Raw genomic sequence first — 22,303 nt, forward strand, 5'->3', positions numbered from 1 at the left:
AAAGTTGGGGAACTTGACTTTGCCGGAGAGCGCCACCACACGACGCTTTGGGGACCACGGCCCTTGCCCCCGCGGGCGCTGCCGAGCCCCGCGTGGCCCCGCGCGGGGGCAGAGGGGTCCACGACCCAGGGGAAGGGGCGGTGCTCCGCCGAGGGGTCCGAGACGGGCGGGGGCGCCGGCCAATGGGCGTCGCCGCCTCCCCGCGGTCCCGCCCCCGGAATCCCGGGTCCCGGCGCGCTAGCCTGGCAGGTCAGACGCGAGCGGCGGCCGCGTGGTGCGGGCGCTCCGGCCGTGCCCGGCGGGGCCCACGCGGCTGCCCCGCGCCCAGCGAGGCCCGGGTAGGCGACACAGGGGCTGGGTCGGCCCGGCCATGCCGCTGGAGGCAGAGGACGCGCTGTACGTGGCGCTGGAGCTGGCCATCGCCGCGCTGTCGGTGGCTGGCAATGTGCTGGTGTGCGCCGCGGTGGGCACGTCGAGTGCGCTGCAGACACCCACCAACTACTTCCTGGTGTCGCTGGCCGCGGCGGACGTGGCCGTGGGGCTGTTCGCCATCCCCTTTGCCATCACCATCAGCCTGGGCTTCTGCACCGACTTCCACAGCTGCCTCTTCCTCGCCTGCTTCGTGCTCGTGCTCACGCAGAGTTCCATCTTCAGTCTCTTGGCCGTGGCCGTCGACAGGTATCTGGCCATCCGCGTCCCGCTCAGGTGAGGCGCACGGCGTCTCCGACCCCGGGGCTCCGTCGAAGTCCCGCAGAGGAGCGCCAGCTCCAGGCCCCGGTTGCTGGGCGGCGTGCGCGGGGCGCTCCGAGCTCCGGTTCCCAGCCTGGAGGACGCCGGCCATTCCCAGAGACACGTGCGCCCGGGCTGCCCAGACCCTCTCGGTGCTCGGGGCCGGTTCCCCCGGATGCTCCCCCGGATGCGCACGTGGTTTTAAGGGGCTCTGCGTAGGGACGGCTCTAGGAGTTCTGCGGAGTGCGGTCTCCGGTCGCCGGGGTCGCCGGCTCGCGGAGGAAACTTCGGGGAAAGCGCCACCCCCAGCGGGCAGTCGGGGGCCAGGGCGCAGGAGGTTCGGTGATGCTATCTTCTCCTCTGTGGCGAAAACGGTTTCCTCCCCCGAGCCGCCCGCAACCGAGGCTGGGGTCCAGAGCAGCGGCGGAACGCGCTCCCTGAATGCTGGAGGTCGGGAGGCCGGGGAGGTCCCAGGACGCTGGGACTTCGCATTGTCACAATGGACACTACTCAAGACCCAACTTCAGAATGCCAGAAAACGAGGGACAGGCCGACCCGGGAGTAGAGTGGGGTGGGAGGAGGACCCAGCTAACGCTAGGGAACGTTAGAAACATCCGTGCCTTCATGCTGAACGGTGACCCAAATCACCTCCGGATACTCTTTTTTTTTTTTTTTTAAGGTTTTATTTATTTATTTGACAGAGATCACAGGTAGGTAGAGAGGCAGGCAGAGAGAGAGGAAGGGAAGCAGGCTCCCCGCTGAGCAGAGAGCCCGATGCGGGGCTCCATCCCAGGACTCTGGGATCATGACCTGAGCCGAAGGCAGAGGCTGAGCCACCTAGGCGCCCCTGGATACTCTTTCTTAGAGTCAGAGTGCGGCCGGGTTGGCCAGTACGCACAGCCTCAGAGCACCATGCCCATTGTGTACCCTTGTTTACCTTCCACTGCCCTGTCCCAGCAGGCTGGGGAAACGCCAGCAGGATTTCAGAAAACCTGAGGATTTATGGGTGGTCTCTTCCGCCCAGTGAAAAGATGTAGATTGGGCGCGGGGGGAGGGGGGGCAGTCAGCAAGAGATAGGTGTGTGGCAGGGGAGGGTGAGAAGCGCCCCATTGTAGCTGATGATGGAATTCAGTCAAGCACTTGAGAGCAGGAGTATCCAGGAACCTCAGGGTCGACTGATATTATTTACTGCCTACCCTGCCTGGGCCCTTTTGGCATTTCTGAGTTGGGTGAGTTTTGGGTCTCTTTGGTTTTGGAGCTGGGAAGGGAAACTGAGTCACGGGAGCAGGAGGGAAGGGAATGAATTTATTGGGTACCAACTGTGTGCCAAGTCTGAGAAGCGGTTTATATTATCCTTTTATTCTTTCTTTTTTTTTTTTTTTAAGATTTTATTTATTTATTTGACCGAGATCACCAGTAGGCAGAGAGGCAGGCAGGGAGAGGAGGGGAAGCAGGTTCTCTGCTGAGCAGAGAGCCCTATAGGGGGCTCGATTCCAGGACCCTGGGATCATGACCTGAGCCGAAGGCTGAGGCTTAACCCACTGAGCCACCCAGGTGCCCCTATTCTTTCATTCTTTAAAAAAAAATTTTTTTTTAAAGAAAGAGAGAGAGGGAACACAAGCAGGGGGAGTGGGAGAGGGAGAAGCAGGCTCCCTGCCAAGTAGGGAGCCTGATATGGGCCTCGATCCCAGGACCCTGGGATCATGACCTGAGCTGAAGGCAGACACTTAATGACTGAGCCACCCAGGTGCCCTTATCCTTTCATTCTTGCTGTAATTCAGAGAGTAGATACTGGTACCTGCGTCTTATAGATAAGAGGGGTGGTGGCTCTGGGAGATTAGTCTTGCTCAGGGTGATGCGTCTGGAATGAGTGTTGGAGCCAGGACTGGTGCTCAGAGTTGGCACCGTATTCCCGCTGTGCCATCAGGCTGTCTTACAGGGCTGTGTGCGGCATATGTGTTTGGGATGTGGCTAGAAAGCACATTGCCCTTTCCGGAAGCAGGATCTGTCTTCAGTCAGTTGGTGGTTGTAAGGGAAATGTGTTGGAGGGCATTGGCCGGGAGAAGGCTCCTAGAAGCCTTTTAAGCAGGCAGACATGTTGAACTTCGTAGTTGTGGGTTGTGTCCTGGGTCTCAGTGGGAACGGGAACCTCCTGCTCAGCTGTACTGGGGTCCGATCTGTGTTTCTGGGCCTTTCCACCTGCTGCTGCCCTTGGCACTGGACCAGGAGGCCTCATGCATCCCATTAGATGACAAAACCCTGAGATTTCCGAGGCTTGGGACAGCATGGTACAGCCTCTTAGGAGTTCCCTTTCTGCCTCTTGGTCTTCATGTTGGTGACTTGATGGCCTTTGGGCCTGTTTGCATGCCGCAGGCAGTCAGTCACAGGCTCCCAGCCTGAGCTGCCCCTTTAACAGAAGCCCCTTGGCTTTGCTCCAGGCTAAGGCCCAGAGAGACCCCAGCTCACCAGGAGTTACTGGTAGAATCCCTTGTACCCCACGGAGCAGGAAATTCCATAAAAGTTGAAATCTGTTAGTTCTTGTCCTGGTTTGTGTTGGGCGGGGACTTGCAAAAAAATGGGTGTGGGTGTGTTAAGGGGGAAGAAATGTGAACTGCAGGCCCCTAACTTCTCCTTTGCATTTGCCTAGGGCAGGAGGGGAGACGCAGGTGTAGGATGGAAGGAATGGTCAGTTGGGAGGAGAGCTCATTCCCTTCCTGCTCTCCTGGTAGGTCCACGAGAGTTCAGAGGTCTGGAAGAAGTGTGTGCCAGCAGCCTCATCTCCCGCCCCAGGAAGGTTCCGGCATCTGACCTGTCCCTGGCACCAGCCCCAACCCTGGTTGGGTGGAGAGTGTACAGGTTTTCAGGGCTCCTCTGAGTCCTGCGGGGAGGATCCCTCCGCTGTTAGCACTTCCTGCTTCTGGAGAGCAAGGCCCCTGTGAGCAGGCCCAAGGGGATTACAGGGCCCTACTGGGCCCTACTGAGTCAGAATCTCCGGGGTGCGATGTAGGGGGGCAGATTCCAGTGGCAGGATCTTTGACTGGGGAACTGGCAAGTCCTCGGACTTGCCCTTGGTTCCACCCAGGTCATGGGTGTGGCAGGCTCTACCAGCATCCCTGCCTCAGGGCTCTGAGTGCGAGGCCTGAGCGGTCAGCCCACTGTAAGCATAGCCCAGGGCCACAGAGATCCCAGGTCCCACCTGCCATCCAGTTGCCAAGGTGTTTAGTGACATTGCGGAGATCACAGTGCAGAGGGAAAGGGCAGCCCCAAGGTGATGCTGGGCACAAACATGACAACTTTGGTGGGACTTGAAAAGGAAGAGGTCTGCGCACACCAGGCACGGTTTCCCGGGCCTTCAGACTGAAGGCTGTCCACACACACAGGAAAGGCCACTTCCTCTAGTTCAAGTCCATGCAGTTCTGAGGCTGGCCCCGGCGGAGCCAACTTGGTGCAGTCATGGGGGGCAGCACACAGCTGAGCTGGGAGGGCAGGCTCCCCTGCTTGGGTGTATGTGGGGTGGTGTCTGCCCTCAGCTGCTCCCCCCACCCCCGCACTTCATCCTCTGGCCATTTCTGGCAGGAGCATTTCCTCCTCCCTAATCTAATCCTGTTCCCCTTGGGGCCACAGCCCCCGCTGAGCTGTGGGGGTGGGGGGGTGACTGTGATTCACCTCTGACTGGGGGCCTTCCTGACCCTGCTCCAGGGGTGTTGAGTCTTGGCTAGTGGTTTTCCCAGCGGAGCTGAAGGAGGGTGTTTTCCTGGGTGTGCTCAGGGAAGGGGGCGTGGTGTGTCTGTCTGTTCTGACCCTGGACCCTGACCCTGGGGTCAGCCTCTGTTCCCTTTGCCACCTGGAGGCCTTTTCTCGGTGCCACCCATGGCCGGTTTGAGAGGTAGCTGTTGAAGATGTCTTAGCAAGACTGTGCCTTGGGTGACAGTGTGGCTGGCACTGAGCTGCCCTTAGCTGACCGAGCTGTAGGGTAGGAACTGGCAGAGGATTCTGAGTGTTTTTGCAGAACCTTTTTTTTTTAAATGGACCTACAAATTCCATGGGAGACTCCTCTGCTGGTCCTTCCTTCTGTTGCTTCCAGAAGGCTGTGGGTTGAGTGGTGGCCCCCTGAAAGGTGTCCCAGAACCCGTGAACATTACCATGTGGGAAAGGAATGAATATTACTTTCCCTGAATCTTGAGAGGAGGACTTTTTCTTGGATTATCTCTCTGGTGGTCCCTAAACGCTGTTGCATCCTTAGAAGACCCACAGACCTACAGAGAGGGAGGACGAGGCCGTGAAGGCGGGGCCCGGACGGACGCAGCCATGGCCGAGGGATGCTGGGAGAAGCCGGCAGCAGTGGGAGAAGCCTGGGGTGGCTTGGGGCCTCTGGCGGGGAGGGAAGCCATCTGTAAGGGGAGGATGTCCTGAAATCCACTCTCTGCTCCCCTGTAGCCGTTCTCCAGAATGCTGCCAGACGGGGGGATTGGAGCCTTAAATCGGATCGCCTCGGCCCCCTGCCTGACGCCCTGCTGTGGTGCCTTGGAGTAAAATGTCAGAGTGGCCTCAGTGGCTCTGGCCACCCCGCTTGTCCCCTCCCTGCCTTACCCACCATAGTCCCACAGGGCGGCTTGTTTCCCTGCCTGGTGTGAAGAGGCTTCTCCTGGCCACTGACTGCATTTATCATGGACTCTAAAGCCCTGAAGTAGGTCTTTACCTGGTCACAGCTGATGGTCTCTTTCTGCCCCGAGCATGAGCTCTTTGACTCCCGGGAGGGGCTTGTTCTTAAATTCCAGGTGGCAGTGCTGGGCCCAGTGCCCAGCATGGGGGAGGCACCGGTATTTTGGGTGCACATGTGAGTGACCATGAAGAGTGTGTGTTGGGGGAGGGTCCCAGGCGGCAGATGCCGCTAATGGGCAGAGCTGTCTGGTGAAATGGTGTCAGAAAAAGGATGGTCCGATAAGTTTTAGTAGAAAAAAAGAGGGGAAGCCATCCTCTGAAGGGCTCTGATGGGTCTGATGGGAGGAGAGGCGCTCAGAAAGCTGGCAGGTGCCATGGGTGAGGGCCCCTTCTGGGATAGCAGCACGCATAGTCCTGTGACCAGCCTCTTACCTACAGAAGGGAACATGGCTCTCAGGACTGGTGGGAAAGTCACCCGGGACTAGGGCAGAAGGACTTGGGTGCTCCTCTGCCATTGTGAACCCTCCTCAGCCCTGAGCTGTGACTTTAAACCAGCGGCAGGTGCAACATTTGTCTGAGTCTGAGCCCATGTCCCCAGTTTGGCTATTGTGAACATTTGCTGCTAAAAGCATTCGGGTGCACGTGTCCGTTTGGATCACTACGTTTGTATCTTTGGGGAAATACCCAGTAGTGCTATTGCTGGGTCGTAGGGTAGCCCTATTTTCAACTTTTTGAGGAACCTCCATGCTGTTTTCCAGAGTGTTTTCACCAGCTTGCATTCCCACCGTGTAGGAGGGTTCCCCTTTCTCCACATCCTTGCCAGCATCTGTCATTTCCTGACTTGTTAATTTTAGTCATTCTGACTGGTGTGAGATGATATCTCATTGTGGTTTTGATTTATATTTCCCTGATGCCGAGTGATGTAGAGCACTTTTTCACATTTCTGTTGGCCATCTGGATGTCTTCTTCGCAGAAATGTCTGTTCATGTCCTCTGCCCATTTCTTGATTGGATTATTTGTTCTTTGGGTGTTGAGTTTGGTAAGTTCTTTATAGATTTGGACACTTGTCTTTTATCTGATTTGTCATTTGCAAATATCTTTTCCCATTCTGCTGGTTGTTACTTGGTTTTTTATTTTATTTTATTTATTTATTTGTCAGAGACAGAAGGAGAGCGAGCGAGCGAGCACAGGCAGACAGAAAGGCAGGCAAAGAGGCAGGCAGAAGCAGAGGGAGAAGCAGGCTCCCCGCCGAGCAAGGAACCCGATGTGGGACTCGATCCCAGGACCCTGGGATCATGACCTGAGCCAAAGGCAGCTGCTTAACCAACAGAGCCACCCAGGCGTCCCTGTTACTTGGTTTTTATCTACTGTTTCCTTTGCTGTGCTAAAGGTTTTTATCTTGATGAAGTCCCAGCAGTTCATTTTTGCCGTTGCTTCCCTTGCCATTGGAGACATGTCTAGCAAGAAGTTGCTATAGCCGAGGTCACAGAGGGTGCTCCTGAGTTCTGCTCCAGGATTTGGATGGATTCCTGTCTCCCATTTAGGTCTTTCATCCACTTTGAGTCTATTTTTGTGTGTGGTGTAAGGAAATGGTCCAGTTTCATCCTTCTGCCTGTGGCTGTCCAGTTTTCCCAACACCATTTGTTGAAGAGACTTTTTTCCATTGGACATTCTTTCCTGCTTTGTTGAAGATCAGTTGACCGTAGAGTTGAGGGTCCATTTCTCGGCTCTGTATTCTGTTCCATTGATCTCTGTGTCTCTTTTTGTGCTGGCACCATACTGTCTTGATGCTTATGGCCTCGTCACAGAGCTTGAAGTCCAGAGTTGCAATGCCCTCGCCTTTGGTTTTCTTTTTCAACATAGCTGTGGCTATTCAGGGTCCTTTCTGGTTCCATACAAGTTGTAGGATTATTGGTTCCAGCTCTGTGAAAAAAGGTGATGGTATTTTGATAGGGATTGCTCTGAATGTGTAGATTGCTCTAGGTAGTGTAGACATTTTCACAATATTTGTTCTTCCAGTCCATGAGCGTGGAACAAAATGTCCATTTCTTTGTGTCTTCCTCAATAAACCAAGATAAACCAAGAAGGAGAGGATCTGTGCTCAGAAAACTATCCAAAACGCTTGATCATTTCCTTATTTCCTCCTTTCTCTGTTCTTTCCTTCTGGGGGTTGTAACCCAAGTCTTCTTCCCAATCTCATGGAATTCCCCTCCTTGACTGATCTTGTCTCTTAATTAAAATTCTCTTGCATTCGAGTTTTCAACACTATAGCTTTTTAGTCTCCTCTGCCAGAATTCCTTGACTTTCCCTCCCTAGATTCCCTATTTTTTTTTTTTTTAATTTGAGCATTCATATTTTTACTTTTGATTTGAGGTTAATTTTTGAGTTGCCTTTGAAAAACCTTTTTTCAGAAGGTTTTGGAGTCACATAGTTCAGACTCCTTCACGTGGCACAAAGTATATGTCATCGGAACCTCTTCCTGCCCCCCTCCTCTGTTGTGAGGTCTCACGCTGCAGCTTGGGGAGAGGGGAGAGGCCGAAGGGGGTCCAGAGATGGGAGGACAGTGACCGGAAGTGAGTGCAACAGCCCCCAAAGCTGGTCCACAGGCAATTTTCCCCTTGATTTCCGTTCCTCTCGTACATCCCATTCTGGTACCTGCAGGCTGCGGGGTTGGAGTCTCTCTTCCTGGCCCTCTCTGTTTCTGATGTAGGGCCCTGCCCCATCCTGATGATCCTCCCTGCCTTCTGCTTTCCAGAAACTCCTTAAAATCTCTGGTTTGTGGGTATCACCCTCCACTTCTATTTTTAGAATTGCTACAAATTATTTTCTTTCTGTGTTTCTCTACTGTCTTGTAAATGGGATTTTCTGAGAAGTGAAAATTAAGTGGAAGCTGGAACCTGAAGGCCTCTGCCATCGGCTTGGGTTGTGTCTTGTGTCTCGGCTTGCTGTCTTTTTTTTTTTTTTTTTAAGATTTTATTTATTTATTTGACAGAGAGAGATCACAAGCAGGCAGAGAGGCAGGCAGAGAAGAAGGGAAGCAGGCCCCCTGCTGAGCAGAGAGCCCCGTGCTGGGACTTGATCCCAGGACCCCGAGATCATGACCTGATCCGAAGGCAGTGGCTTAACCCCCTGAGCCACCCAGGCGCCCCTCGGCTTGCTGTCTTGATTGGATATTGGGCATGAGGAGAAGGGAGGAGTCCAGGGTGACCTCCCGGAGTCCTGGGATCGAGTCCTGTGTTGGGCTCTCTGCTCTGCGGGGAGCCTGTTTCCTCCTCTCTCTCTCTCTCTCTCTCTGTCTGCTTGTGATCTCTGTCTGTAAAAAAAAATAAATAAAATAAAAATGAACAGACCCTCTGGCGGACAGCACGGGGGAGGGGTGGGGGGGCGACAGGATTGTGCATGGTTGCCTTCTGTCCTGTAGGCCCGAGGGAAGAAGGCATGACCAGGGTGGAGGCTGTGGAGATGGAGGCAGAGTCTGGAGATACTTGAGATGTGTACACTCTGAACTTCTGTACCGGGGAAGGTTGCCAAGAGGTCTGGCAGAGTAATCACAGGTGAAGCCACATCGCCAAGAGGCTAGGACAGGAAAGAATCCTAAGAACCAGATGTGGGCCCTGGGACCCTAGTCTTTGAACAAGGACCAGAGGTGGGGCGGGTGGGGGTGGGGTGGGCTGGGACCTGGGGTCAGCCTGTGGGATTGCGGTGGAGCTGTTGACCGCACACACTGAGATGCTTGGGGCGAGAAGATGGGATCTTGGGGAACAGGTTCTGGAGGCCTTGCTGTCTTGGTTGGATGTTGGGCATGAGGAGAAGGGAGGAGTCCGGGGTGACCTCGAGGTTCGTGGGCAGCTGGGTGGCCCCGACCCCCGGCACGCAGGGGCTTTGGGAAAGCGCACACGTTATGGTGGAGCGGTACAGGAGGCAGCTGAGCGTGGAGCCTGGGGAGTCTGGGCCGGCAGCCCTTCCGCCTGGCTCTGGACCTGGCTCCTCCGGCTTTGTGTGGGGTCCCGCCCGGTGCGGTTCCCCAGCCTCTGGCAGGGCAGCTGCCTCTGCAGGCTCTCTGCCTCGCTGAACAAATTCATGCTCCTCGTCCTGCTGAACCCCACCTTCTTTGGTTTAGTGGCTGTTTTGCTCCAGTCCTAGTCCTGCCACCCACAGACTTCCTGGAGCAGCTTCCTGCAGATGACATCTCGATTTCCAATGCTCATTTCAATACCGCTATCAAACCTGCTCTTTTCTTCTAACTAAAAAATTGGGGGGAGGGACACCTAGGTGGCTCAGTCAGGGCGTCTGTCTTCGGCTCAGGTCATGATCCTGGAGTCCCGCATCGGGCTCCCTGCTCAGTGAGGAGTCTGCTTCTCCCTCTGTCCCTCCCCCCTGCTCATGCCCTCTCTCTCTCTCTCTCTCTCAGATAAATAAAATCTTCAGAAAAACTAAAGGAAAAGGTTTCCTAGAAAATTTAAGTAAATACTTTTTTTTAAAGATTTTATTTATTTATTTGACAGAGAGAGAGGAGGAACCAGGCTCCCTGCTGAGCAGAAAGCCTGATATGGGACTCAGTCCCAGGACCCTGGGATCATGACCTAAGCAGAAGGCAGAGGCTTAACCCACTGAGCCACCCAGGCATCCTTAGTCAATAAATTTTACTTAAGGAATTTTATATGTGACTCTTCCACTGCCAATCACCTAAGTTCCTCCAAAGTCGGAATCATGATCTTCAAAATAGCCCCTTTTAGAAAGAGCTTTTGGGGCACCCAAGAGGCTCAGTCGGTTACGTGTCCGACTCTTAATTTTGGCTCAGGCCATGATGTCGGGGTCTTGGGATTGAGCCCCATGTTGGGCTCTCCCCCAAGTGTGGAGCCTTCTTGAGGTTCTTTCTCCTTCCCTCTGTGCCTCCCCCTGCTTGTGCATGCTCACCCGCTCTAATGAATGAATGAATGAATGAATCTTTTGTTTAGTCCACGGTTGTCACTGTCAGTCCACAATTCTTTCACTTGGGCTGCTTTGATCTCCACTTGAATATGGATGTACTTCAGAAATTCCCCACCTGTAACCTTTGGGACCCACTTTCTTGACTTCAGGGTCACGTTTAGGGTCAAAATAGATGGCTCTACCTGGTTCTCTATGTCAGACACTCCCTAGACTGTCACATCCTAGAACTGCACAGATTGTAGGGATCCACCAGTGCCTGGGGTTTAAACAGTATGACTGTTAGGTCTTTCATGGTTTTAAATGATTGAAGTCCTGTAGTTCCTTCCCACAGATCTAACACATAGTTTTGCGAATAGCGGAGACCACACGTATTCTGTATGAGGCCTTCCCAGCGATGCAGGTCTCTGGAGAAGGCCCCATCAGGATAGACCTCAGCTGCTTTCTTTCTTTCTTTGTTATTTAACATAAAGAACTTTAAAGCTTTATTGAAAGATGTTACTGAACAGGTCTTGTCAGTTGCATTTTGCAACACCCCCTCTCCCCACCCGGGACCTTGGGTTTCTTAAATCCTTCCCCAGTCACTTCTCTTTGGTGCTATCAAGTCTACAATCTACTTTCCTGTCTGGTCTCTCTGCTTCCAGGCTTGCCCTCCTGGCCCTGCTGGCGGTCTTTGTAAAACGAAAACCTGACTGCCCCTCCTTCCTTTACCTAATACTCCCAGTGCCTTATTATAAGTCCCAGTGCTCTCACTGGGTGAATACTGTCTACCTGATGTTATGTCCGTTTGGATCTGTCACGTGAGAAGGCGGGCCATCTCCATGTGTCCCACTGTTGGCGTGTCAGCTCTGATCACTTGGTTACAGCTGTGTCTGCCAGTGCTCATCACTGTAAGTGTATGTTTTCCCAGCGATGACTCTTGCCGGAGTCCGTTATTACCATGTAAAATGGCAGTTTTCTTTCTCTTCATGCCATCTGTATCAACTGGCATCCTTCATTTAAAAAAAAAAAAAGAGTTATACCTTCTCTCTGCTCCATTATTTTTTAAAATATCAGAATGGACATTTTAATGGGATTTTTTCTTTCAGTGGGTTCTAATCCTTTTGTGTTTTTCATTTTGATGCCCAAAATGAGCCAGTGGGAGCCCACTCAAGTTCACTTCTAGAAGTGTTGCCCTCAATTTTTTTGAGTACTTCCGTACTTTTTGTGACAGAAAGGTTTTTCAAGCCCACATTGTATTTTCTGGCTTTGGAATCAGGCATTTCCCCGTGGAGCCCTGCTTCCTTTCAGTGGAGAATGGTATTTAGAAACCAAGATTTGGATCGGTGTGCTCACTGCCACCAGAGCCTCCTTTCTTCTAGGCCCTCACAGTGGAAGAAGTAGGATATATTCCCTTTTTTGAATAATGAGTTGGAACTCTTGCTTACAGGAGAATGCCACCTAATTAATGTGTAGGAATGCTTGCGTTAAGCAAATCATTTGGCAACTACTGTAGTAATAACTCGTTCAGGCAAGAATCATCAATAGCTGCTCAAACTCATTGGTGAAAGTCTGATGAGGAGTGAGATACGTAGTCTCGAAGTATCTGTTCCAAGATAGCTGCTAATTACAACGGGACACATGGTTACAGTGGAGAAATCTGGCAGACGCCACTGTAATGAGGTGATCCAAGCTAACATCATCAGTAAGGGGATGCACCGATGTTACGTGCCTCCTGACGTCCATATAGAGGCTGATGCTTTTGACAATTAATGTGCTATCTGTAGCAGTATGTTTCAACCCTAGCCATGGGAGGATACTTTATGGGGGTCCTTTTTTAATTCTTTGGTTTGGTTTCAGGTAGGGACCCCTTCTCTTGGGGGGCTCTTATTTCATTTGAAAATCAGAGTCTGGAGCCCAGCAACCACAAGCTGTCCCTGAGTCCTCACGGATACCTGAAAACCAAAATGTGAGAGTCCCCCAAAAAACAGCCTCCAAGGTGACCCCTGGGAGACCTGGTCCTGGTCCCCATCTTTAATCTCAGTGGGTTTGAATCACCCTCAGACCATGGTAGACTGTCTTCTGGCCATAGGAAGCTGGTGGGGAGTACTGACAGCTCTCTTTTTGGCCACGTGCGTTCTTCCTCCATTTTTCTTGGGTTACTGCAAAGGACAACTGGGATTCTGTCCAGCCACCTGTACATTCAGCAGTGGGCATCTCCCCTGGGTTCAGATATGTCCGAACCTGCTAGAGTAGATGACAGAGCTGCTTCCCACCCCGCCCCCTGCCCCAACAGCCAGAGTTGCTGAGGGTCCTGGCCTCCTCCAGAGGGTAGGCTCTGGGGACCACCGCTGTCACCTGGCGGGTGGCCAGGCATTGTCCTTACATCGGGCTGCCTCCCACACTAGAGCTAGGACCGTCGCAGATGGTGGGGACAAGGCAGATAACCCTTCATATATTTACCGCAAATGGGCACTGAGGGACCTTCCTGCTCATAGACCTGAAGTTCATGTACACAGAACCAGATGGTGTCTACCCTTTTCGTGTAAGAATGGTTTTACGTGTTTCTCAGATGTTTGATAGAATTCGTAGGTGAAGTCAGCTGGGTCTTCAGTGTTCTTCGTGGGAAGCTTTAATGGTTATGGAATCTACTTCTTTAGTACAGACAGCGCCATTCGAATTCTCTGATTTTCTGTCCATGACGACTTTTCACAAACCCTTTTCGTTTGGTTCCGTGAGCAGGGAGATGGCCCTCTCTGAAGGTGGCCTCTCATGAACCAGGGGCTGAAGCCGAAGCAGGGCTCGTTCCTGTGTCCCCTGCTCTGAACTTGGGACGAGAGACCAGGACTCTGGTCTCTCGTCCCAAGTTCAGACTCCTGCTGAGCACTCGTGTTCCTGGCCCACGGGGGGCGCTGTGGAGTCGGCCGTGAACGAGGCAGAGGCTTGCCGTTAAGGTGGAAAGAGACGCACATTACAGTGATGGGAGTTTTGGGGAAGGGGCGCCGTAGGGATCGCAGGGTCCCCAGGGAGCACGGCGCTGTCCTGCAGGACGATGAGTCTGTTTCCTTGTGAACCTCCATGATGGGAGCTCGTGCACATGTCATGGGTGAAGAGTGGGGGATGCTGGTCCCCGTGCAGACTGCTTGGGTTCATCTGTGGTTCGGCCCTGGTGAAAGGGCTTGGGGTTGTGGGATACCCTTAAAATTTTCAGCAGGAAAGGAAAGCTGTGTTGTAGGAGCCCAAAGGGGAACGAGGAGGAAGGAAAAAACCAGCAGTGCCTGCGTCTGGGCCTGCTTGCTCCGAAAGCCGCCCCTGGGCTGGGGCCAGGCTGGGGCCCCCCTGCGCACCACGCCCTGCTTTGTAACAGCTCCGACCAGCTCTCACCTGCCTCGTTCTGGCACTTCGCGGGCCTCGCTCTAATGCAGGTTTTGCCAGAACCTCCACTAGATTTGTTGGGTGCGTTTTTAATATTCATCGTGGTGGCCTCCAGCCCCACCAGGCTGCCTGCCCAGGCGCTCTCAGATGTTAGTGCTCTGGTTACATTTTGTAGGTTTTGAGGGGTCCGTTCTAACCCGACTTTGATTCACGTCCTGTTACTATTCATGGGCACTTTTAGAGAATACGAAGTTTTCCTAATAACGTATATACGTATGCATGCTTGAAGGCAGAAATGTCTATATTACAGAGGAATGTAGTTTGCGAGCTGGACAGAATATAAAGGAAAAAGTCCCTAAACAAAGAGTAAACAATTTAAGAACCAATGACAACTCCATTGGCATCTCCCTAGAGCTGTGGGTCCATAAGGTGCTCCGAACACCTTCTCTCTGTGCTCAGAGCCCAGCAGTGTGGGAGATGGGTTCTGTAGTCACTTCTGTCCCCATTTCTCAGATGCCAGAGCGCAGACTCCGTACAGCCCGCAGCCAGTGCCCAGGGCAGTCGCTCGAGGGCATCGGCTGATCTCCACCCCCCGGAGCCGGGAATCCTGATTTCCAAGGCGGAGAAGGCAGTGGCCTGGTCTGAGCAGAGGGCGGCCCAGCGCAGAGGGAGGAGACCCTGCCCCAGAAATAGGCCAGCCCTTGTTCTGCAGAACTTGGCGAATCTGCCTTGCATTATGTAACCTCAGTGGCCACACTGTTCCCTTTGTTGAGTCCCTCCGTGTGACCGATTTTCTGTCAATCTCCTTAGCTAATGAGCCCCTTCAAGGGAGAATGGGTGGGTCACAGCCCAGCCTCCCTCCCAGCAGAGCAGCATAGCCGCTTTCCAGAGCGTGGCCTTTCCCAGAACACGCCTTTTGTGTGGGAGAGAATCGCTCCTGCTTGTTTGGAATAAAAAAGCTGCTCACGCTTCCTTCAGTTGTCGCTGCATTTTACTGACACCTCCCACTTTTGGGGCCGATGTCCATCTTCCTTGGCCTTACTCTTGTGCTCGGTGCCCCCCACAGCCAGGCAGAGACTGGCATAGGGGCAGATGGAGGCAAAAACTTGACCCCTGCCTTTCGGGAATGTTTTGGGGACACACGCATGCACATGTTGAGGATGTTGTGGGAGACCCTGGTGTAGAGGGATGAAAGCATGGGCTCCGCAGGCCGGAGGGGCCAGGGAACAGGCAGGCATTCTGGAAAATGAAGGGCCGCAATAGCTGAAGTAGGAGGGGAGAAGTCAGGGGAGGAGATCACTAGAAACTTCGTGAGATGCCAGGGAGCCCAGGGGTCATCCCTGGGAACATCCTGCTCAGGGCGGGGACACCTGTCGGCTCTCTCCAGCATCCATGACTGTCTCCCCCCGGGGCCTGCACCCAGGCATGGGTCTCATGGACACCATGTGCCACAGTGGCGCTGGAGTGCCTGTGCTAAACGTGCTTTTTTCTTTGGAGCCTTCTCGTGGGTCTGGCTGTTCCTCCTGCAGAGCAAAGGAAGTCTCCGTGCTGCCATGCCCGGAGCCATGTGGCAGCTCCGGCGAGGGCAGACATGTCCAGGGAAGAAAGAGAAGCCGTGGAGCTGTGGCTGGCTGCCCCCGAAGTGGGCCTGTGGCTGAGTGACTGGCAGAGGCGGGAGCCGGGACTGGTGAGACGAGCCATCTGGTCTCAAACTGGAAAATGACTACTTTTGGCAAAACCGGAGTCAGGTTGGATAGAGTTTGTGTCCTGACTGCAGTTCAGGGCAGCAGGCCAATAACAAGCTCTCTGAGCCTCGGTTGCTATGTCAGTAAACTGGAGAGGGTCCAGCTGTGACCTGAGAGCCACGGTCTGAGCATGATGGGTAGGCTGCCTGGAGGAGGTTTCAGCAGCACAGGCTCAGTGTCAGGGCTGAGGGAGCAGGTCTGCAGGTGCAGGACTCCAGAACATTGCTCATGGGGTTCAAAGTCCGCCTGAGAGGGAAAGGATCTACTAGTTGGGGGCAATGAGGGAGGAAACCTTGTTTTAGATGAAGAAAGTTTTAAAGTGTTAAGTACTCAGGGCGCCCGGGTGGCCCAGTCTGTTGGGCATCTGCCTGCAGCTCAGGTCATGATCCCAGGGTCCTGGGATCAAGCCCCGCATTGGGCTCCCTGCTCAGTAGGGAGCTTGCTTCTCCCTCTCCTTCTGCTGGTCCCCCTGCTCATGCTCTGCCAAATAAATAAAAAATAAAATCTTCAGAAAAAAAATTGCAAGTACTCTTGGTATATTAAAGATGAAATGGAGATGTGGCTTTACTCTCCACTTTAGCTGAGTATTTTAGGGCCTCAGAATAATTCCACAAATTCTCAACCCTGCAGTGCTCTGTACATTCCCTGACTGACTGGACCCAGTCCCGCCTCTTCTTCCCAAGCTCTCCATTCCCTGGGCCACTGCCAGATCCCTGGGTCTTCTCTTACCTCTTCTCCGGACGTTCCCTCGGCCACCTGGCCTTGACTAAGGCGGCCCCCCAAGGACATGGTTTCCCTTATTTCTGCTTACACCTGGGACCTTGGGTGGGGACTCGGGCTCAAGTGCTTTTCTCTTGGGTCTCCCCACTGTCCTTTCCAGAATAGCATCCTGTTCCCTCCTGCAGAAGACATGAACCTTCGATGTTCCCCGCACCCTTGCTGCCCAGCCCGGGAATCTGCATCCTGGTCTACCTTCCTGTGCAACTTGCTGACTCCCCCTCGGCCTCACACTTGCACGGGTCAGCCTGCACCTCGTCCTAAACGGAGGCTGTTCTGTTACCCTGTCAAGACCACAGAGGCCGTCATCCCACCACATATTTCTAGCAAGCTCCTTTCTGCTCGGTGAGACCTCCAGCGCCCCCATGCCTCGCCCCCGCAGAGGACAGCTTTTCTTCCGTGGCCGAGTGACCGCAGCTCTTAAAGGTCTTGTAGCCGCCCAGCCCTGCCCCTCCTGCCCTGGCCCTGTTCTCCTTCTCTCTGCCACAGCGGCATGTCCCTCGCACGCACCCTGGGCCACATCCTCCAACCTCCCCAGATTCTCAGCCGCTTTAATAGTTTCGTCTTTTTTCTACATCTTCTCTCTCGGGATCGTTGTCATTAGGATACTGACATCCATTGTCTTGCTCTTAATCCCCTCGATACTGTTTCAGTATAAGGCATGCGCGTGTGGGATGGGACAAACCCTAGGAACCATCCTCCGTTCTCATCTTCCTACATCCAGTCCATTTTCAGGACCAGCTGGTTCTCCCTCAGAGGGCAGATCTGTTGGCACCGTCTTCGTTGTCACCTGATCCACGTCACCATTTTCTCTTGAATGAGCCACCAAGAGTTTCCTAACTGATCTGCGTTTCTTCTTGGTTCCCTAAAATTCAGTCTCCATACTGTGAACTTCACAAAACCTAAGTCAGCACCATTCCGTTGCTTAAAATACAACTTCAAGTTTCCCAGTGCACTTGGATTATCAGAATCTAGATTCCTTCCCATGGCCTATGAGCCGGCCCCTGCCTCGTCTTAGGGGTCTTCCTTTCCCTTCTTTAGGAAAGGAAAATCCCTTCCTGTCTGCAAGTCTTTTTTTTTTTTAAGATTTTTATTTATTTATTTGACAGAGAGAGATCACAAGTAGGCAGAGAGGCAGGCAGAGAGGAGGAAGCAGGCTCCCTGCTGAGCAGAGTCCGATGCGGGACTCGATCCCAGAACCCTGAGATCATGACCTGAGCCGAAGGCAGCGGCTTAACCCACTGAGCCACCCAGGCGCCCCCTGTCTGCAAGTCTTACCATGCTGCTCGGACTAGAATGCTCTCGTCCCCACTCTTCAAATTTTTTACTCCTTTTGCGCCTTGCTCTGCCCAAGAGGCCTTCCCCAGCATCCTCTGTCCCGAGCCTTCCTGTTTTCCCTCTGATCTGCTCCCTATTCATTTTGGTTTGGCCAAAATCCCCCTGATTTGTAATGACACGTTTGTGTGTCTACTTGTTGACTTTCTCCTTCGCTCGCTTTACAACCCAGGAGGGCTGTGATTATGTTTCGCGTGACTAGCGGAGCGCCCGAGCTGTAGGAAGGGCTCTGAGTGAGATAGTTAGCCAGGAGGGAGAGAAGCTGTGTTTGGGGGCTCACAAAGGGGCGACCGGCTGCTCCCCAGATGGAATCATCTGCTTTATCTAAGTCCATGGAGCATAAAAGTGGTTTTTCACATGTGCAGGATCCAGCGGTTCTGAGTTCAGATGTAGGTGGATTCCTGCTGTTGTTCTGGACTCTGGTGGGAAGCCCACCCGTCATCCCTCCATGTCCAGTGTCTAATGTTGCTTTAAAAAAAAAAGTCACGTAAAATAAGCCTCAGCATAGTATGGTGCAGGGAGCATTGGCCTGGGAGTCCCGACCCAGCTTGGGTGTCTGGGTCTTACATTGCTTTGGTTCCTCAAAGCTTTGTATCTCTGTGTCCTCATTTGTAAAATAAGGGAGCTTTGATTAGGAGAGAGAAAACTCCCTTCCAAGTTGTATGCTTTTCGCTCTGGGATGAACGGTGGCTTAAGCAGTCAAGACATTTAATGATCTCTTGAACTTGAATGTGGAGCCATGATGGTTCTACGGTTGGTGCAGGGTTCACAAAGGTGGTCAAAGACCCGGCCCTTTCCTTCCTTCTGCTTGGCTGTTGCTTTGTCTCCAGGCTAGCCCCTCATGGTCACTAGATGGTTGCCACAGCTCTAGGCATCAGGGCCTCCGACGGGAGCATCAAAAGCACAAGGGGATGGGTGGCGAGAAGAGACCTCCTCATGGGTTCTCTCTCATTTTATCAAGAAGGAACATCTTTCCTGGAAGTACCCTACCATGCTTCCTTTCGTCTCATTGGCCAGAACCACCTCCTATATCCACACCAGAGAACTTGCTTACACCAAATACGGTTCGCCCCGGCCCCACACTGGCCAGTATTCAAGTGCACACAATTAAATACAGCTGAATCCTGTGAACGACAGGACAGAAAGGGCAGGCTGTTGAAGCGGCCTCGTAGATCTGGATTCCTGTGACTCTAAGTGCTTGGCTTTGAGGGAGGCTGGCTGGGCCTCCTGACGCATTCTCCGACGGAGTGATGGGCAGCAGGAACATTTTCTTTTTAAAGGAATGGCTGTGTGTTCCCGAATGAGGGGGGGAAACAGAAAGGATTTAGAAATAGATGGATTTAGCGGCCCAGGGAAATTTAGCGAGCAGTGGAGTCCAGCGGGCCATTCGTAGTAAAGGCCCCACGACCGCGCTGCCCCTTGTGGAGAGCGGCTGTCACAGGGGGAGAAAGGATCAGGGGTGGCTGTCATGAGGCAAGAACTCTGTGAGCTTCTGTAGCAATCTGGGCCCGTTCTCCTTCCAGTCCAGGCCCCTGGCCTTAGGTGTTCCTAGTAAGTGCTCTTCTTTTAAAGCCATTGGGTAACAAGTCAGATAACAAATAAGGAATGCATTCATAATGACCAGATCATTAAGAACCTATCAGATAGGCGCCAGGTCCTGCGGTGCCAAAGGGACAAAGTGCCGGTCCTTGAGGCTGACCTTCTAGCGGAGGGGAAACCACCGGCATAGATAAATAAGCTCTGTGCCAGGTGTGTGTCTGGGGCCAGGGAGAGGGAGTGAGTGGCCACCTGAGCCTGAGAGGTGATCCGGAAAGGCTGTGACCCTTCAAACAGGAACAGGTATTTATCCTCTGTGGAGAGTGGCGGGAGCCCTTGGGGAGCCCCGGCAGGCCCTGGCTGGGTGGGGCTGGGGCCGCGGGGTGCTGTGGGCCCGAGCAGAGTCTGGGCTTTCTACCTCAGGTGTGGGAAACTGGACACTGGAGAGGCAGGTCTTCAGGTAACATGTATCAAATTATTTCCCCGTTTTCTTCCCAGAGGTGTTAAGGAAAGATTTTCTCTCATTTACTCTGACATTGAATACATACTATGGACCAGTTATTAACAGCAAGCCTGATAGCTTTGCTATAAACCATATATGGACTAGTTTATGGGAAAATGTCTACATTACATTTCTCGCAATTTTTAACAAGATTCCAAGTTTCAAAACTACCAGAGTTACTTAATATTTGCTACAGTATTTTCCCATCTTTATCAGCTTCGCTGCTAGCAGAGAGAGGGACGTTGACAGATGTCTTCTTGTTCTCCGGCAGTTTCCAGAGCTGACTGTTGGTACAGTCGGAGACAGACCTCTCTGTGTGTGGGGGAGGCCAGGATTCTTGCCCAGGGTGGCCCGGTAGTGCTGCTGGGCCCCTGGGGGCTCGGATGCTCACCTCCTCAGGCTTTTGTTCAAGTCTCATCAGATTGGTGAAACCTCCTTTGACTGACTAATTGAAAACTCCAGTTCCTGCCAGTCCTGGTCTTCCATATCTGCTTTTTCTTTTTTCATTCTACACCTCTCCTGATAGCTCACTGTATAATTTACTAGCAGATTTGTGGTTTGGGATCTCTGGTCTCCCCCTACTAGAATGTAAGTGCTTTCTAAGCAGGGATCTTGGGTGTTCTGTTCGCTGGTTCGGCTAAGCACCTAGAACAGTGCCTTACAGAAGACCTAGACTCACAGCTCGGGATGTGGGTCGTTAGAAAGTGCCCCCCAAAGGGGCGCCTGGGTGGCTCAGTGGGTTAGGGCCTCTGCCTTCGGCTCAGGTCATGATCCCAGGGTCCTGGGATCGAGTCCCACATCGGGCTCTCTGCTCAGCGGGGAGCCTGCTTCCTCCTCTCTCTCTGCCTGCCTCTCTGCCTACTTGTGATCTCTGTCTGTCAAATAAATAAATAAAACACTTTTAAAAACGCTGTTAAAAAAGAAAGCGCCCCTGAAGACTTCACTTGTTCTTACTGACCAGGATCTGTCACTCAGCAGAGCTGAGCTTGGAATTCAAGGATGAAGCTCTGAGCTTGTCAGAGTGAAGTCTTTCATACCTATTTGGAGGTCTTCATGTTGGGGGTAAAAGGCTGCTGCCCTCTGAGGGCGGCCCTAAAGGTTGCTGGGATGAGAACCACAGAACAAAGCAGAGGTGGGGCCTCGGGCTCTGGCGACAGTTCTGTGCGCTGACGATAATGGGTGCTGTTCTTTTGAACAGATATAAGAGTCTGGTCACTGGGACTCGAGCGAGAAGAGTCATCGCTGTCCTCTGGGTCCTCGCCTTTGGCATCGGACTGACCCCGTTCCTGGGGTGGAACAGTAAGAACACTGCCGCCAACTGCACGGAGCCCTGGGATGGAGCCACAAATGCAAGCTGTTGCCTCGTGCGGTGCCTGTTTGAGAACGTGGTCCCCATGAGCTACATGGTGTACTTCAACTTCTTCGGGTGCGTCCTGCCCCCGCTGCTCATCATGTTGGTGATCTACATCTGGATCTTCCTGGAGGCCTGCAGGCAGCTGCAGCGCACGGAGCTGATGGACCACTCCAGGACTGTCATCCAGCGGGAGATCCACGCCGCCAAGTCCCTGGCCATGATCGTTGGGATCTTTGCTCTCTGCTGGCTGCCAGTACATGCCATCAACTGTGTCACCTTCTTTCAGCCAGCCAAGTCTAAGGCTAAGCCCAAGTGGGTAATGAACACGGCCATTCTCCTGTCACATGCCAACTCGGTGGTCAATCCCGTTGTCTATGCCTATCGGAACCGGGACTTCCGCTACACTTTTCACAAAATCATCTCCAGGTACATTCTCTGCCAGACGGATGTCCTCAAGAGCGGGAATGGGCAGGCAGGGGCACAGCCAGCCCTTGATGTGGGCCTATGATCTAGGGCCCGGCCTCTTCAAGAAGGCACACATTCTCAATAAACAAAGGGACGGGACCTCACTGGCTGATTCCTGTTTTTAAAGACAGTGACACTGTGTATGGGCACGGGCCACCTCTCTTTTGAGTGACCACATATCTAGCTAATATGCACGTTATTAGTTGGCTGCAAAGGTTCACAAATGTATTTCTGGTTCGTTCTGGCTGCTGTGTGGATGATGCGAATGGCCTGGATTGTAAAAGACTGTTTTCGTTTTTAAGAGTCTGCGTCTTTTCATGGTAGAACATGAAACTATTTTACTGTAAAACACTGTGAACTGTTATAATACAAAATTTTTTTAATGTAGAGGCAGTGAAAGAGTAAGAGTTGAACATACTAAAAATAAATACTTGTTCCTAGGAAGGTGACCAGGAAAATTAAAAGTGTAATTCTTCAGTTAACAGACTTCTGTATTTATTTGGGGAAATGCTACTCTTGTGAATTCGTAAGTGGACTGTCAGTCTTTGGGAACATTGTTCTCCATGTACTGCACACCACCCTAGAGGAAGAACGGGGTTCATGCGATCCCTCCCCTCCCAGACGGCACCTGCCCCTTCTGCCCTTAGGTAGTCACGTGTATCCCCACCAGGCTGCAGTCTGGCCACGTCCCTGGAGCCCAAGTGTGAAAATGTGAATAAGTAAAAATCCTACATCCATGTACCTCTATTACAAGAGATAAAAATAAAACTTCACAACAAGTTTAGCATGCTGCACCCACATCCTTTCCTTTATAGTGAAGGCTGCTTAAAAGGAGAAGTTCATACCCAGCTCAAGTTTCCCAAGGAGTCGAGTCTTGACAGGTTTTATCTGCGGCAACAAAGGGCTCTCTCCCCC

The 22,303-nt window shown here is 52.8% G+C and overlaps 1 protein-coding gene and 1 non-coding gene across 2 annotated transcripts; one reads left to right on the top strand and one right to left on the bottom strand.

Annotated features, from left to right (window-relative positions):
• The first annotated feature begins 244 nt into the window (after positions 1–244).
• ADORA2B (adenosine A2b receptor) lies at positions 245–21,870 on the top strand. The gene is made up of 2 exons (XM_059149952.1): positions 245–705; positions 20,768–21,870. Exons 1-2 carry the CDS (start codon positions 371–373, stop codon positions 21,429–21,431), a joined length of 999 nt encoding a protein of 332 aa, XP_059005935.1. The 5' UTR covers positions 245–370; the 3' UTR covers positions 21,432–21,870.
• On the bottom strand, positions 10,629–10,759 carry LOC131817228 (small nucleolar RNA SNORA18). Its single transcript, XR_009348412.1, has one exon. It is a non-coding gene; the product is annotated as a small nucleolar RNA SNORA18 (small nucleolar RNA).
• Positions 21,871–22,303: the final 433 nt, after the last annotated feature.

The sequence above is a fragment of the Mustela lutreola genome, chromosome 15 (genome assembly GCF_030435805.1).
Source record: "Mustela lutreola isolate mMusLut2 chromosome 15, mMusLut2.pri, whole genome shotgun sequence".
Lineage (NCBI taxonomy): Eukaryota > Metazoa > Chordata > Mammalia > Carnivora > Mustelidae > Mustela > Mustela lutreola.

Bases quoted from the DNA above. Each gene is read 5' to 3' on its own strand.
- ADORA2B (XM_059149952.1), top strand. From the start codon at position 371: ATGCCGCTGGAGGCAGAGGACGCGCTGTACGTGGCGCTGGAGCTGGCC. The intron at 706-20,767 runs GTGAGGCGCACG...TCTTTTGAACAG, and splicing joins GCCATCCGCGTCCCGCTCAG to ATATAAGAGTCTGGTCACTG.